This window comes from Physeter macrocephalus, chromosome 13, assembly GCF_002837175.3.
Source record: "Physeter macrocephalus isolate SW-GA chromosome 13, ASM283717v5, whole genome shotgun sequence".
Classification (NCBI taxonomy): Eukaryota; Metazoa; Chordata; class Mammalia; order Artiodactyla; family Physeteridae; genus Physeter; species Physeter macrocephalus.
In genome coordinates this window covers 86,981,923-86,998,396 of record NC_041226.1, presented here as the reverse complement: position 1 = coordinate 86,998,396, position 16,474 = coordinate 86,981,923, and the positions used below count along the sequence as shown (strand labels likewise).

Below are 16,474 nucleotides of genomic sequence, written 5' to 3'. Positions count from 1 at the left end.
TGCTCCTCAGAAATATTTAAATAGTTTGTATGTAATTTCAGGAGGTTCATGAATTCTCTAAAGCTAATCCCTGGAGCTCCCAGTCAAGGAACCTTTGTCCTGGGAGTACCAAGATGATTGAGACAGGTCCGCACCTCAAAGAGCTCCCTGTAATGGGGAGACAGTGTAACCAGCAACTTCCTCAGTGAGGTCACGCTACTTAAAGGTAGTTTGTAAAGTGCTTTGCAAACAGATAAGGGAGTATTTAATTCTCCCCAAATGTGGGTGGCATGAAGTTGTCAGCAAAAGCTACTAAGAAGAGCTGATATCTTATTCGATTGACATATAGAATTCCTTGTTTTGGTTAATGCCAGTTAATAGGGCAGAATCAGCCAGGGCCCCATCTCTAAGGACAACAATAGCTACCATTCATTGAGCTTGTGTTGTGCTGGGTGCCAGGCAAGGACTTTCATATAAGTTCTCTCATTTGATGGTTGCAGAATACCCAACAGGTAGTATAGTGAAGTGGTTATTAAGGCTTTGGACTCAGTCTATATGGGTTCAAGTTCTGGTTCTGCCAATTACTAGCTTAGTGACTTTGGATAAGTTATCTAACATCTTTAAACCTCAGTTTCCTCATCTGTAAAAGGGAGATCATTGATGGTGGCTGTATCTATCTATCTATCCAGCTATATCTATATATCTAGATAGATAGATTTTTTTTTTTTTTGGAATAGCTAATATTAGAAGTTAGGAGGTTACCCTTGGGAGGTGGAGGTGGGTAGTGACTGAAGGGGTCATGAGGCCAGCTTCGGGGGTGCTGGTTATGTTCTGTTTCTTGATCTGGATGCTAGTTGCACAGGCATTTTAGTACATGGAAATTCAAGCTATCAACTCACCCATGTACTTTTTTTGTATTATTATTTTATTATTTTTCAATAGAAGGTTAAAATAGCAAACACTTCTTGTTCCTTACGATGTGCCCAGCGTTGTTCTGGGTGCTTTACATTGTTATCTTGGTATCCCCATGGGTACAATTCCAGGCAGACTGGCTCCAGATCCCACAGAATTGAGACTAGTAGCTACTGTCTGAGGTCACCGTGAAGATGAAATAAGGGCACCATCAGGCACTTAGTAAGTGCACAGTAAATTTGATATACTGCTGTCTTCATAGTAACCTAGGTAGTGGGTGCAGAACGAGGACCTGCCCCTGTGCACCACGGCTCCAGACCTGCCCTCGGAGACTTGTTCACTCTCAGCCACTGGGCCCGACCCCTCTGGCCACATACTGTGTTTTGCTGCTGTGGGGAGTACAGACTTTCAGTCCAGTCTGTCAGTTCGCCGGGGCGGGGCCACCCTGGGTGACTTTAGAGCAGAGGTTCCAGGTGAGCGGGTTGGGTTCCTCCTCCCTAAGTGGTGGTGTGAGCTCTCACCTCTGCTTTAGAATCGACAGTGACGGTGTTGAACGGCGTGGAGCCAATCAGTGTGTGGATGGCTTGCCGCCATTCACACAGCTTTGCCTGTTGCCATTTAGTGTCAAGTTCTAGCAGATGTGAAGTTGCGGGAATATTCACAGCCTTCTGTTTGGGTTTATAGGGTGAGCTACTCTGATTACAGAACTTAAAGATGTGCACTGGGAAAAATTAATTGCCATGTTTCCTAACTTTAGTGAATCGTGTACCACCTTTATTATGGTTTTTGTCATATCAGTGAACCCTCAGTATTCTGTTTACTTTGTATTTTAAAATCATTTTGAATTTAGATTTATTTAAAATATTTTTGAACATTCATCCACGCACCTCCCCAAATTGCTTTGTACTCTTTAGAAAACACTGGTTTCGTTCATCCCTGCATTTACAGGGAGCAAGACCACTGAAGGTCTTGCCCAGGGTCGCACACCGGAAGAGCCAGCTAGAAAACCAGGACTCCTGACTGATTCCTGGTCCAGTGCTCCCCTCCCCCACTAACTACTGGCAGTGGGGGTTAGGTGTCGACGTTGATTTGCATTTCATCTGTTAGCCGTGCTTGAAACAGCACAGGTAGTGAGGGAAGCCATTCTTGCCGCTCCCCCCAGAAAGGGGGGAAAGTGAATCGAGTAGTAGCAAATCAGTAGCAGCGTCCCCTCAAGGTCTTGCTTTCAGATAAGCACTGGAGTGGCCTTGGTCTTCTTGGAATATCGTGGCTTCTGCGACTATTTTCTGGCCTACACCATATTAACTGAAAATGTACCTCACTTCCCTTAAGCAGCTACTGTTCAGAATGGTCAGTTATGGACGTGAGGAATTACTTGACTTCTGTGTACTGGAAATCATTAGGTTTTAAGTCCTCGGGAAGTGACTAAGTTTAAGAAAGTATTAGGTGGAGGAAAGGGAGTTAGCCTAGGGCTGTGGTCAGTAGCATGGACTCTCGAGTCAGGCAGGCCTGGGCTTCAATGCCGTTTCTGCCATTTATAAGATGTGTGACTTTGGGCAGGTCACTCAGCCTCTCTGAGCTTCACTTTTCCTTGTCCTAAAGTGAAAATAATAATACTAACCTCCTAAAGAATCATCATGAGGAATAAATGAGATAGCATCTTTAAAATGTTCTTAGCAGAGTGCCTACACATAGTAAGCACTCATTGAACTTTAACTCATTATTTTAGTAGGCATTTAAAATCGTGTCTTAGAACAAGGTTGCATTTGTATGAATAAAGGAATACATTGTTTCTTTATAGCATATTGTAATATAATATATAATGTGATATCAATGTAAGTTATGGTATAATTGTATATTGTAATGTTAAACTCACATCTAACATTTGTTTAGCTACAGTTCAAATGCAGTTATTGCCTTCAGAGCTACACCTCTTAACCATTATCCTGTACTGCTTTTCTCTTAGTGAAAATTTCCCAGATTATAGATAACCTGAAGCAAACATTTAAAAACAAATCTGAAATCCTAGTCACATTTTTAGAAGGTCACTTGTTGATTTAATCAAAATTAGGAATAGAAAACTATTGTAACACTTCTGGCATATCAGCTTTGGGGAAAAAATTACATTCCAGCAACATATGAAGCATACCATATAAATTATAAGGAAGGCCAAGGACTCAGGAATGACATCTGAGCTAATTTGGAAGGAAGGGGGAAGGTCTGAAAGCTAAGAGGTCTTATCAGAAGAGGGTAGAGAGAGTGCCAGATATGTAGAGCTTACATTTAGGGTCCTGTCTTTGAGGGTGATCTGACATGCACACTACTGGGGGACTCCACTGATAACCATAGCCTTTTCTCTTGTGTTTTGGGGTCGTCCTTACTGTTTCTTGCCAATGTTTTGGTCTGTCTTCAAACAGACAACTGGGCCAGTAATCTTGAAAACCCTCGCATTGGCCATTTACTGCTCAGTTTATTGGGCAGACGGAAGGGTCTCGGTGGGGCAGAAGCCACCGCGGTGTAGTTCTCTCCTTTTAATCTGCCCGCTCCCCGGGCCGGGTCCTTAAAGATAAGTTTGGCATCTTAAGTAAGTAGCCAACCACCACAAGCTTATCCAAAACAAATACGGAGAGCAAGGTTGAAAGCTGGTGGTAGAATGCTGTTAGGCAAGGTTTATACAGTATTCTGTTCAGAGCAAATGCCCATTTGCCTTGACATTTGAATGTAAGAGATGGGGTTTCTATCAGCAGTCTTAGTATTTTAATTATTTAACTTAAAATAGTGTTTTTCAGCAAGCACCTGTCCAGGCTACCATCATCTGTAGCCTAGACAGGACAAACATTTTCTTCAAAAGTCCAGATAGTGGGAATTCCCTGGTGGTCCAGTGGTTAGGACTCCGCGCTTTCACTGCCAAGGGCCCAGGTTCAGTCCCTTTTCAGGGAACTGAGATCCCACAAGCCACGTGGTGCGGCCAAAAAAAAAAAAAGTTCAGGTAGTAAAATATATATATATATATATATATATATATATATATATATATATATGCTCTGCACACCATATGATTTCTGTGAATGGGTATGGCTGTGTTCTAATAAAATTTATTTACCAAAGCAGGTAGTTCACCAACTGGGGTTTGCTGACTCCTGGCCTAGAATACCTCCTAAATGGTCCTGCTACTCTTGTCCCCTTAGAATCTATTGATATTTTCCTTGTCCAGGGGCATTTTTTTAAATCATAAATCAGCAGGTTACTCCCCTTACTAAGCCTTGTAGTTGCTTTCCATCACCCTTCATATAAAATCCAAGCCCCAGAATTCCCTGGCGGTCCAGTGGTTAGGACTCCATGCTTCCACTGCAGGGGGGCACAGGCTCCATCCCTGGTCAGGGAACTAAGATCCTGCAAACTGCAAGGTGCAGCTAAATATATACATAAATGTAAATAAATAAATAAGTGAATAAATCCAGGCCCCTTCCCATTACCTCTGAAGCCCTATGTGAACTGCCCTTGCCCACCCCTTGGAACACATCTAATTCCTTCTATTACAGAGACGTCAACTTACCTATCAAGCTTGCTCCTGCCTCAGGGCCTTTGTACAAGCTGTTCCCTCTGCCTAGAATGCTCTTCCTCATCATTTAGGTCTCAGATCACATCTCACCTCACAGCCGCCTTCCCTGATCACCCTGTTTAAAGTAGCTCTCCTGAGGACCGACCCTCTTATTAGTATCATGCTTATCACCAGCTGAAATGATCAGTTTACTGATTAGGTTGTGTACCTGTGACTCCCCACTGACTGCCGACTCTGGGAGAGTAAGGACCTGCTTATTCTTGTTCACTGCAGAGCCCAGGACATAGTAGACACTCAGCACTTGTTGGGTGAGTTGCCTTCTTTTACAGTCCTGGTATTTGTGGAGTGCTTTCTCATGTACAGAGCTCCTTTGTGTTCAAAGTATGTTGTTATCTTTTCGAAAACTATGAAGCAGATGGTATTATACCCAGAGGATCTTAGGCAGAGAGGAAGGGGACTTGCCCAACACCACAGAACTAGGAAATGGAAAGGACGAGACCTGACCCAGGATACCTGACATTTAAATTCTGCCTTAGGTTTTCAGTATCATGATTGTCTTTGGTTGTTTATTTGTTTAAAGTAATTTATCTTGGTCCCAGAAAGTCTCAGAATTCTGGGCGCATTTGGACAACCTCAGGAAAACTACCACTGAAGACATAGGTCTGGGACATGTATGCTGGCTGCCCCTAATCCACCCTTGCTTGTTAGGCTTAACTGAGGGACTAACATCAAGACCAGTTGTAAATATTCTTTTGATTAAATCAAAGAGTTAATTTATTGTGAAAATCACGTTTAATTCCTAATGGAAACAAAGCAGATAAGTGTAGGAAGCTCTACATAGCATTTGTTTCCAGGGGAAAAATTTAATAGCTATGTTCTGTTCTTTGATGATAAAGGTTAAAAGTTAGAATAGCTCTCAGAGGTTATCTCGATTTCTCCAGTGCAGGAATCCTTCCAAACTAGTCTGGACAGATGGTCATCCCCCTGCTGTTTGAACTTCCAGTGAAGAGCAGCTTGTTGTTTTATGTTTCTGTAGATCACATCATCACTTTATAGGGGTTAAAGTTAATAGGACGAATATATTCCTAAAGAGCTGTCAACATTTGAGCAAACATGGCCTTTTAAATATTGCTGGGGAATTTGTTCCTTAAGGGAATCCTTTGCTAAAACCTTTTGAACAAAGTTCTTCATATTGTTGGCCTGCTTTTTTCCTTAAAATGTGGTATACCTGTATGTTAAGTGATGACTTAAAAATTTGCCTGTAGAAGACAAATTTTTGGAAGTATCATTTCTAAAGACACATTATTACTAAGACCAAAAGGGAACTCAGTTAATAGTGCAAAGTCCATGTCCTGTCACGACATTGCTTTACATTAATCTCCGTCGGGGGGAGAAATGGGGTAACAGCCCTTTACAGAAGACTCTTGTCTTTCTCCCTCGATGGAGCCATGATTTGTTACTGAGCATTTAAATCTGATTCTCTCTGTAGATTGCTGCTAAAATTGATTCAATTCCTCACTTGAATAATTCCACACCTCTAGTGGACCCCTCAGTGTATGGCTATGGAGTACAAAAACGGCCCTTGGATGATGGAGGTAAGTTGCTGTAAATATCTTTGCCTTTCAGGTGGTAGTGAACCTGCCAGTTAAGTTGGAGTCTGTGTAAGCCATTTCCTTAACAGCTTTCTCCAGCGTCACTCTCTGAAGAAGAATGGTTGCGGGGAAGTATTTAAGATGATTTTCCTCAGCAGTTCTACGGCATTTGAGTTCTTACTTGCCTTGATGGTACAGGAAGTCTTTTCGGCTGGGCTGTAAGGTAAAAGACAGTCTTCGAGCATCAGCTTGGAAATAATTTGACTGATTCAAGAGTTTTGCTTGATTTAGCCCTCAGTTATTCCTCAGTGCACACATGGGAATTGAAGTTCCCACTTTTCTCCAAAGAAAAGCTGAGATTTGGTGCATGGCTCTGGGGAGGCTGTGGCTACATACTGACCTTAAGGAAAGGAAAGGGGAGTGATGACCTTTTTTCAGTTTATCTGCTGGGTTTTTTTCCACCATTCCCATTTATAACAGGCTCTTTCTAGCAGCATCCATTTTTCTTTCATTCATTCCTTGGTTTATTTCATTGGTTTGTTTATATACCCTACGCATCCCCAAAAGAATTTGAGACCACTTAGAAGTGCGTCATTACCAGCACTTTGGCAAAGGGTATCAGGTGTGTTTCTGCAGAGAACTTGGACTTCCTTTATCATATTTCATCTCCCACAAAGTAGCTCTGTAAAAGGGATTCTGAAATACACTAGATTGCACGTGAATATGCACATAGTGGGTGGGCCAATGTCCTCTCTTCCTGTCCTCAATCTGCATATGTACCCAGCCACGTTTGTGTGTTCAAATTTCTGTGATACATTATTAAGTGAAAAACAGTCAAGGTATACAACAGTATATATTTTGTAATCTCCTTTCCCCAAAAAAGTGCATGTTTATGTTCATAGAAAAAATGTAATTTGGCATGACTAATTGCTCTGGTCTCTTTGGAGATTCTAAAAGAGACATCGCCATCGTTTTTGGAAGTGGGAACCTTTTTGGAATAATTATATAGACTCACACGGTGCAGATTTTAATGGAACAACCCGCAATTTGGGTGTAAAAGTTCTTATCTATTTAAAAAAAAATATTAATGTTTATGGTCACTCACAGAAAATCTACCGCAGGGCCACTGGAACTAAGGTGACCATTTACACTGCTACTCTGTTGTTGTTGTTGTTGTTTTTTGTGGTACGCGGGCCTCTCACTGTTGTGGCCTCTCCCGTCGCGGAGCACAGGCTCAGCGGCCATGGCTCACGGGCCCAGCCGCTCCGCAGCATGTGGGATCTTCCCGGACCGGGGCACGAACCCGTGTCCCCTGCATCGGCAGGCGGATTCTCATCCACTGCGCCACCAGGGAAGCCCTACACTGCTACTCTGAAACGGTATCTTGTGATCATCTTATATTTGATTGGCATTAGTGATTTCTTAGACCAAACGTGAGTGATTGCATTGTCTGCATTTTTGCCTTAGCAAAAAGCTGTCGTGCGAAGCGACCTTTTTTACCTTTTCGGGGCAATCATGTTTCAGTTCCTCTTATGGGACATCAATGTAAAAATAACACTAAGTTGTCTGGCTCTGAGCATATGTCTCATTAATGGACAGTGTGTCTCTCTGGCCCACCATTTCCAGAAATTGAGATCAGTACATTCCACAACTCTCAGCCTTGTTTTCACCCACTGCGTGGAGTTGAAGTGTAAAACTTGTGCCCACAGAGAATAGTATCACTATATCCTTAGCATAATGAATGCCTAAAAATTTGCAAATGAAACCTCTGGCATCTTGCAGACTTTTTTTCTCCCATTACTCCTTTGCACACCCATTTGAAAGAATGTGGCTCGTTAAGTCACCAGTAAGTCCAGAATCTCACTTGAAACTCCAGTTCATTATTATATGTGTATCGTCACCTTTTTTTTTTTTGAGAACCATATTTTTTTGCATTTTGGGGGACTAAGTTCTTGTGATTAGAGAATAAATACAATTTTTCTCTTTCCTCCCCCCAAATATTGTCTCCTTTAGCAGGAAAGAACTGAGGGAGACCCTTTCCGCCTTGAACCGCGTCTCCTGTCATCCCCAGGCCAGGCCTGTGTTTTACCATGACGACAGACTGTATTTGAAGTATGAGAAATTTCTCTCAGGCTTTTTATGTTCTACATAATGGTTTGCTAAAATTAATCCTCTCTTCTGTTTAAATAACAGAATTACACGAATTGTTTGTTTTCCTCCAAGTTGGTCTCTTTGTGTAGAGTTTGAGATTTGCTGTGGACCTTAAGGAGAGCTGGGCATCTGGGGCCTGCCCCAGCCTCTTGTCAGTTGTCTCCTGACAGGGGTGAGGTCACTCGGCCAGTTCTGTTCTCTTGAATAAATATGTGGATAAACATCCTGTCAAGGAAAGTGATGTTCGTGTTTACCCGACAGCTTTCTAAGGGTCACAGTCTTGCTGTTTGTGAGATGAAAGTTTAGAAAAGCAGAGACGAGCAACAAGCAGGAATGCTGGCACTTTTTTCTTAGCAATAAAGATTTCCGAGGGCTTTGCAGTTTTTTGTTCGTTTGTTTTGGCTTGGGATTTTTTGACGGACGTTCATCAGATCACTTCTTTAGCAACATGAACTTGCAGACTTTCCCGTGAAGCCAGGTTCTTTGACCTCTGGGAGGTTAAAGTTCAGTCCCCTAGCAGTTTTTGGAGGTGTTATTTGGGTCTGTTTAAAGGTACTTCAAGTCAACCATAAAGAAGCTTAACATAGGGCTTATTCAGGACACTGAGATGTGCAAACACCTGTATGAATGGGAGGACTTTTAAAGTGCCAGGCAGTGAAACCGGGAGGAAAGCGATTTGAGTTCGTTGTGTTCTAATGTAGAAAGCGATTTGGGTTAGTTGTTTTCCAAGGCAGTTGTGAGTTGTCCGTGAAACTGCCAGTTCATGAGCTCACTTGGAACCCAGCAAGAGCTTCGCACCCAGCTTCCAGAGCCTTCCTTGGTCGCTGATCTGGGAAGGGCTGTCATTCTGCTGCCCTCCCCCTCTGGGTCAGCTCATTTTAACTATCAGCATCTTCCGTCTTGGCACTCAGGCTTTCTCACGGGTTTTGAGGTGCACCCTACGGATTCGAGAAGCTCCCTGCTGGTCTTGGTGTGACAGTGGTTCCATCCAGTACTTTCTTCACGCTTCTGCTGGAGCCCATCGAACCAGTTCCATCCCTCTGCTCTATGACTTGTGGCAGCTTCTGGTAACCAGGGGGGCCCAGCCCTTCCTAACCTGGCCACCGCCTCCTGCCCTTCTAGTCTCGCTCCCCCGTTCTGTACTCTTCAGCGGCCTAGTCAGCTTTCTTCTCTTTGCTCTTCCAGAAACACTTCCCCCACCCCAGCCCTTAACCTGGCTGACTCCTGCTCACCTCAGTCTCGGATGTGATGTGACTTCCTCCTGGAAACCTGTTCTCATCCTCACCTTTTGACTTTCTTCAGTGCCCCGCTTGCGTGCCCCCTCCCTTCTTTCGTTTCCTTCGTCCCCTTTACTCCTTCCTCCCTCCCTGTTCCCCCTCTTCCTCCCGTTCTCACACGCCCACCTCATCGGGAAATAATAAATGGCACTCCGCTCTGAACTTCGACAGCAGTTCACTTGTCCCCTTCTTGGGGCACATTTCATCTTCTTTACTCTGCAGGTGACGGGAACGTCACGTCCCTCTCCTACCAGGTTCCATGCGCCATGATCATAAAGACAGTTTACTTCCCTGCCTACCTCATGCAGTGAGTGAATAAATGCTTGATACCTAAGTTCTCCCTCTGTGTATCCCATGATTAGCATTTAGGAAATTTTGTGAAAAGGAAGCTCCAAATTTAAGAGAATAGTGTTAGCTAACTGATTTAGAAATGCAAGTTTAAGTTTAATCTAAATCAGAAGTTGGCAGGCTTTTTCTTAAAGGGCCATGTAGTAATAAATATTTTAGGCTTTCAGGCTGTATGGTCTCTGTCCCACCCACTCAGCTCTGCCATTGGCACTCGAAAGCAGCCTTAGACAGTACGTATACAAACGAGCATGGCTGTGTCCCAATAACTGGTTGTTTACAAAAGTGGAAAGCTGGCCCTCAGGCGTAGTTTGCCAACCTCTGATCTCAAATCAGCCTTGTCAAATGATTAACTCTAACACTTGCTTAATCGTCAGTTAGGAAGGTGTACAGAGGGTCTCCCCTCCCCTAATTTCCTTAAACAAATCTCCTTGTCTCAGGTTCCACTCTCTGTCTTGACTGCTGGAGAAAACAAGTGGTTTCTACTGTTTACGTAGAGCTGGTTGACAGATGGAAAAGGCACTCTTCCCATTGTCCCCGCCATATTTCGAGGGGCAATGAGGGCATCTTCTCCAGTTTTTTTTTACTCTGGGAGAGTTTTAGGTAATCACGTCCCCTTGAGCTTTTTTAGTTCAAACAGACCGCACTTTCTTCCTGTCTTCTCTGTCAAGAGTGGCACCAAAATCAGAACTTGGGGTGAATAAAGCACCATTCCTGCCATTGCAAAGGGTCGGGGTTGGGGGGCGGGGAGTGTTATGCTAGTGACTTTGAAAATATGCCTGCCTTTTCTACCAGAGACTTACCTTTGATACTTACGTAGTACCATCTTAGATTTACCACACTTTCTGGTCTTCTTGTGGAATGAAGGAAGGAGAATTCTTAGGGGTACTACCAAATGAATGATTTACAGGAAAATCGGAATAGAATATCTCTACGGTCCTTTCCAAGTTTTACTTCAGCACTTGTGGCATAGGGCAAGGAGAAGGAGGAAAAAAGAGTGAGGAGGAAAGAATGTTTTAAATTCCAGACTTTCAGAGAGAGAAGAGGGATGAGAGGTGCCCATGCTCGGGAGTGGTGCGGGCCAGTGTGCCCGCAGCTGCATGGCAGGGGCGTCCGTGCAGCTGCAGGCGCGGAGCCTGCACCACCTCAGGCAGAAGCCTGCAAGGGCCAGAGCCTCTACTTTGGAAAGAGAGAAAAATGCATCTCAGAGATGCTCATACTCTCCCCGTATGGAGGGTAATAATGATGCTGCAGGGATGAAGAGCCAAGACTAAAACCCGGTCCCTGAGAGTTGGAGGGGGTGGGGGAAGATCTGCCCTTTACAAAGTAGGGAAAGTAAATCAGGGGTGTTGTCAAGCAGTAGTCTTCAAGCTGGGGTGCATGATGTCCTCCCAGGGTTAGGTGGGTGTGGACAGGTTCACGGGATCCTTCTCCAGCTCTTACACTTCTGTGCACCCTCTCCCCTAAAATGGATCTCTCTGAGAATTGTGCCTCTGCTGGGGCTGCCACGTGGGCCTTCTCCTCTCCGTGCCCCTTTTCACATCGCCCTTCTTCAGTTTATGGCGGTTCGTCACCAAGAGCGGTAAAATCCTCAGATGCCTCCAAAGGGGTGAGTCCAGGATTCTGAGTGGGGAATCCCAAGATGATAAAAGCATGAGAGTCTTGGTAAGAAATATTAAAGGGGTCAGGATCTGATTTTTATTTTATCCGGGGTAACAGCTCATGGCACAGGCTCATGCTGTCCCCTCCTCCGCTCCCATCTGATCCATCCGTTTTAGGATTATAATTCAGAAGCGAGTTGTAGTCACGTGAGTGCATATTAACACATGTGTGAGTTGGAAAAGGGAAGTGAGTTTTTTTTTTCCTGGCAAAGTATGGTCTGACTGGTTGGTTGGACAGTTGGCTTAGCCAAGTAGATGAAATCGTAGACATCTTCCATGAAAATAAATGAGCTAAATCTGCAGTATCAGTGTTGCAGCAGAGATATAACTGAAGCCATGTACAGTACCTGATGTACTATTTGTACCCATTAGCCTAGGAAAATAACTTAATTGTCAAATCAAAAGGGTTTCATAGTTTTTCAAAATTCTTTTGGGGAATATATGACCCAGAGTGGTTCTTGACCCTGGCTGTATGTGAAAACCACCTGATGAGCTTTTCTATTGTTATTTTTTTTTTTTTTTTAATTTTTATTTTTGGCTGCGTTGGGTCTTCATGGCTATGTGTGGACTTCTCTGGTTGCGGCGAGCGGGGGCTACTCTTCGTTGCGGTGTGCGGGCTTCTCATTGCAGTGGCTTCTCTTGTTGTGGAGCACGGGCTCCAGGTGCACGGGCTTCAGTAGTTGTGGCACGTGAGCTCTAGAGCGCGGGCTCAGTAGTTGTGGCGCACGGGCTTAGTTGCTCCGCGGCATGTGGGATCTTCCTGGACCAGGGCTTGAATCTGTGTCCAGTGCATTGGCAGTTGGATTCTTAACCACTGCACCCCCAGGGAAGCCCCCTGATGAGCTTTTTGCAAAACTAAATATGCACTTACCATTCAGGCCACGGTTACACTCCTGGGCATTTATCCCCAAGAAAAGAAAGCTTGTGTTGACACAAAAACTTGCCCACAGATCTTCATAGCAGCTTTATTCATAAGAGCCCCACACTGAAGCCCAGATGTCCTTCAACAGGTGACTCGTTAACAGCCTGGTACCTCCGTGGTCTCCACGGACTACCACTCAGCAGTGTAAAGGAACAGACTGTTGATACCGCAGCCACCTGGGTGGGTCTCTAGGAAATGACGCTGAGTGAAAAAAGCCAACCCCAAAAGGTTGCGTACTGTATGATCCCACTTATATGACATTTTTGGAACGGAAAATAGATTAGTGATCGCCAGGGTTTAGAGATGGAGTGGCGGGAGGGCCCGTACAAAATAAGAGGCCGGAAAGAGCCCTGGAGCCTGAGCCCCTTATTGTAGAGGTGTCTGGAGAAGTGGTTTGACCGAGGGCGGGTACCTGATAGGTGGCAGAAGGAAGGCTTGAACCCGGGTCTCTGTCTCACACGCTGTAATAGGGTATGCCTGAAAATGGAGACTCCAGGGTCTGAATTGGGGGTTTGAAGCCCAGCTGTGCGTGTTATTAGCTGTGTGGCTTTGGGCAGCTTGCTTCACTTCTCTGAGTCTGTTTCCTCGCCTGTAGAATGGAGATAATATTTACCTCGTGAAATTATCATCAGGATTGTAAGAAGTTATTTTCACACTTTTAAAATACTACTCACAGTGTAAGAAATACTCGTATCTCCAGCAGAACTACTTACTACGCACATACTACAGTCACATGTGTAATTGAAATTAAGACTCTATGAAAGACATAACCTTAATGTACATGGTCCCTTCTGTTTTGTATTTCATTTTTTAATAAAGCTGGTCATGACCCCCTAAACTGACTTCATAACCGCTGGATGAAATGAAAATGAGGCGTAGTGCTGTAAATAAGTATCACACCCTTTATTTTTCCTCTTCGTTTTTCTCCCGACACCCTTGGGCGAGCACTAGAACTGGCGGTGCAGGTGGGGATCCTGACACCGCTGCACCCCTGGAGCCCAGGGCAGGTTGCTGCTCATCACAGGGCCATCTGCTTTCCCACGAGACTCTCACCTCGAAGGCAAAGACGACCTCGTTCACCGTTCCACGCCCAGGACCCGGCACAGTGCCCGGCGCCTGAAAGGCGTGACGGTGCAGAGGTCACGTGGGCACGGGCACTCGCTCGCCTGTGCCCTTTTCCGAGGACTTGGGTGTGATCGCGCCGCCATCGGTCGAGTGGGACGGGTAGTAACGGCATCTGCCTTGCAGGGCTCTCGTAGGACTAGGTGGGTTCTTGCAGGTGAGGCACCTAGAGGAGCACCCTTTGAAGCTAGTGGTGGTCTTTTTCCACTCACAGAGCACGTCGACTGCGAGTGAAAGTGACATTACTGAGATGAACTTGGATTTACTCTCCTTTAAAAAATAATCCTTTGCCAAATTAGTTACAGATTAAGTGTCTAGGGACTTGCAGCTGAATTTAGCATGTCAGTGTGTTGTGACTCTGCGATGGGGGTTGCTGCCTTAGAACACAGGAAGCCTTCGTATCGTCCTTGGCGGAAAAGCTTTTGAAAAATGCCTTGGAAACTGCAGACGTCCCTGCAGCTAACTGCAAGCCTCACTGACCTTAACCGGGGCTTGGAAAGGCATCGGTCAGAGTCGAGGAGACTGGAATCCAGGCACGGGCGCAGGAGGGTTGTGTTCAGAGGCTGAAGAGGAAGGTTTGGTTTTATTGCTTTGTTCTGCTGGGCATGGGTCGCGGAAGAACTGCCGGCACTTCCTCTCCGGACCCGCCGGCTCACCTGCCGCAGGTCTGCTGCTCTGTGCGGGAGGCTGGCCTGTTGTCTGCACTGTGACGAGGGATTACGGACGCTTTGGTCCCTTGAGCTTTTTTGAGGGGGAGTGGGAGGGGGTAACCATTAAGATTGTTGTGTATTATAAAGCTGGGTGTGTTCCCCAGCGATATTTTGATAGCATTTCTTTGGGGGGAAGAAAATGGAGACTTTTTCCCTCCTCACTAATGGGGAAAACATGTGTCCGGTGCCTTATTTTTTTTTCAAAGATCACGATTGAAACTGGCAGAGGGTTACTCTTCAGAAAGGATTTCTCATATCGTAGCGTGAATATTTTCTCCAGGAAGCTCATCTTCCCATCGCCTGGGCGGCCCCCCGTCACATAGCGCGCAGGATACATGAGAACCCCACCTGTGCGCGTTTGCGCCGAGGGGAACTTCGGAGGCAGGCTGAACCATGGTCGACCAGCAGGTGCCATTAACAGGAAATAGGACTGATTTTATTCAGCACTTTTCTTTTTTTACAGTAAAATGACAGTAGTTACCATAAATGGAGCTTGGTAGGCGTTCCCATGTGCCTCCCTCGCCTGACCCCTTTTTATCCAGAAGACACAGAGAAGGCCCCCTATTCGTGGAGTCGGACGTTAGCGGTTTGCTGTATGAGCGCCCAGTGCCCCTTATCTAACTGCTGGTTTTCATTTTTAGGCATCAAATGGGAATGTTTCCGAAGGGAATGAAACTTTAAATGGCGTCGCAGCCTCAGGCTACAGCATTTGCATGGAGGAGGGAGACAGTTTGTCCTGCTTAAGAGCCCACCAGCTCAAAGAGTTGGATCTGGATTTGAGTTTGATTTCATTCTTCGGTGCCGTGGCTCTCAGCAGTCCGTCTATTTGTGGGATGGTGGCGTGTGCACTTTTATTTCGATCTCTGTAGGCACCTCCGCTTGGCAGCAAAGCAGTTGGCTGTCAGAAATGATACGGTGTGCATATGACACCCGTCACACGTACTTTGCCAACAAGAGGGAATTTCCTTTTTTTGATGAGCACAAAATTTCAAATGGCTTTTGACCACCAGCCCTCTGAATGTTCCTGTGAATCTCATGCAGTTCTTTATGGCAGTGTAGCCCTTCACTGTGTTTCTGCGGCTTCTCCAGCTGAAATACCAGAAAGCCATCAGCCCTTTGACACCTCTTGCCAAATAGCGCAGGAGACCGGCAGCCAGGGTCCGGCCACGTTGCTGCGTTTGGGGACTGGGCACCTCTCCTCTGTGTTTGCATCATTTCAGGACATTTTAGTTCCTCTGTCTTCCCTGGGTTCTTTACCCCTAAGAGAAGAATTCTGACAGTAAGCAGGGAAGCTGAGCTTGACCCTTAGATAGGAACGGGGGGCCAGCCAAACGCCGCAACCCTCTGTCATGGACCTTCTCCTTCAGTGTGTTGTTCTCATACCCGCTGCCTTAGGTGTGGGCGTGCCCCTCTCACAATGTCCACTTTTCACCTGGAGTGGGAGCCATGAACACCGCCTGTCCCAGGTGAGGGCGTTGGTCATATTCAGACTGGAAATGCAAAAAGAAAATTTTAAGAGTCGATAAAAAGCAATTCTGTTACCCCTGAGATAAGGAGGTTAATAGTATATAATGTCAGTATTTTGGCTGTAGACCATTATGTTGCTGTCGATCCAGGAGAAATACGGTATTGACTCAATAGCTGCACGTACTTCTTGCTAGCATGTTTCTCCGTGCTTTTTATTCTTTTAAAACATCATGATCTGGTTTCTTTTCCTCTGTCGCTTTATGACCAGCTCCTCCCCGGTCAGAGAATGACAGGGTTAAGTTCAAGCAGAAAGAAGAGCTATATTGGAGACCCTAGATTTCGGATGTCAGACCGTTTCAGTCTTTGTTCTGAGGTTGATGTAATTGATCCTTCCCCACTTATCGCATATCTGTCCTTCTTATAACTTTCCCCAGAGACATATTTTTGAATGCTCTTGTTAGCATATTGTAAGATTCATTCAATTCCTTGTAAGGCAGTTAGGATTTGTACTTTTGTGTTGTCTGCTGACCTTGTTTCCTGGGCTGCATTTTCCAAAAGGGAAACACCGCAGGAATCATTTTTTTGCTGATGGCTGGTGGAGACGCTCATCAATAGCTGAAAGAGGAGACACGAACAAAAAGCGTAGATGAGATGGTGTTGTGGGGATGTGATTGCAGAGTTGGCTTTCATCCGTAGAGCCTGTTGGGCACCGTGGTCTCTGTGAAATGGGCTTGAAAGGCGGTTGCTCACTCTTAGTGTCCACTGTATACAGAC

The 16,474-nt window shown here is 45.2% G+C and overlaps 1 protein-coding gene across 2 annotated transcripts in view; it reads left to right on the top strand.

The window, feature by feature from the left end:
- Positions 1-16,474, top strand: part of FUBP3 (far upstream element binding protein 3) — a 49,677-nt gene that overhangs the window by 5,742 nt on the left and 27,461 nt on the right. For both annotated transcript variants that reach the window (XM_028497301.2, XM_007103740.4), the window contains exon 2: positions 5,943-6,048. In XM_028497301.2, coding sequence (XP_028353102.1) covers positions 5,943-6,048 — 106 coding nt within the window. The remainder of the gene's footprint in view (positions 1-5,942; positions 6,049-16,474) is intronic.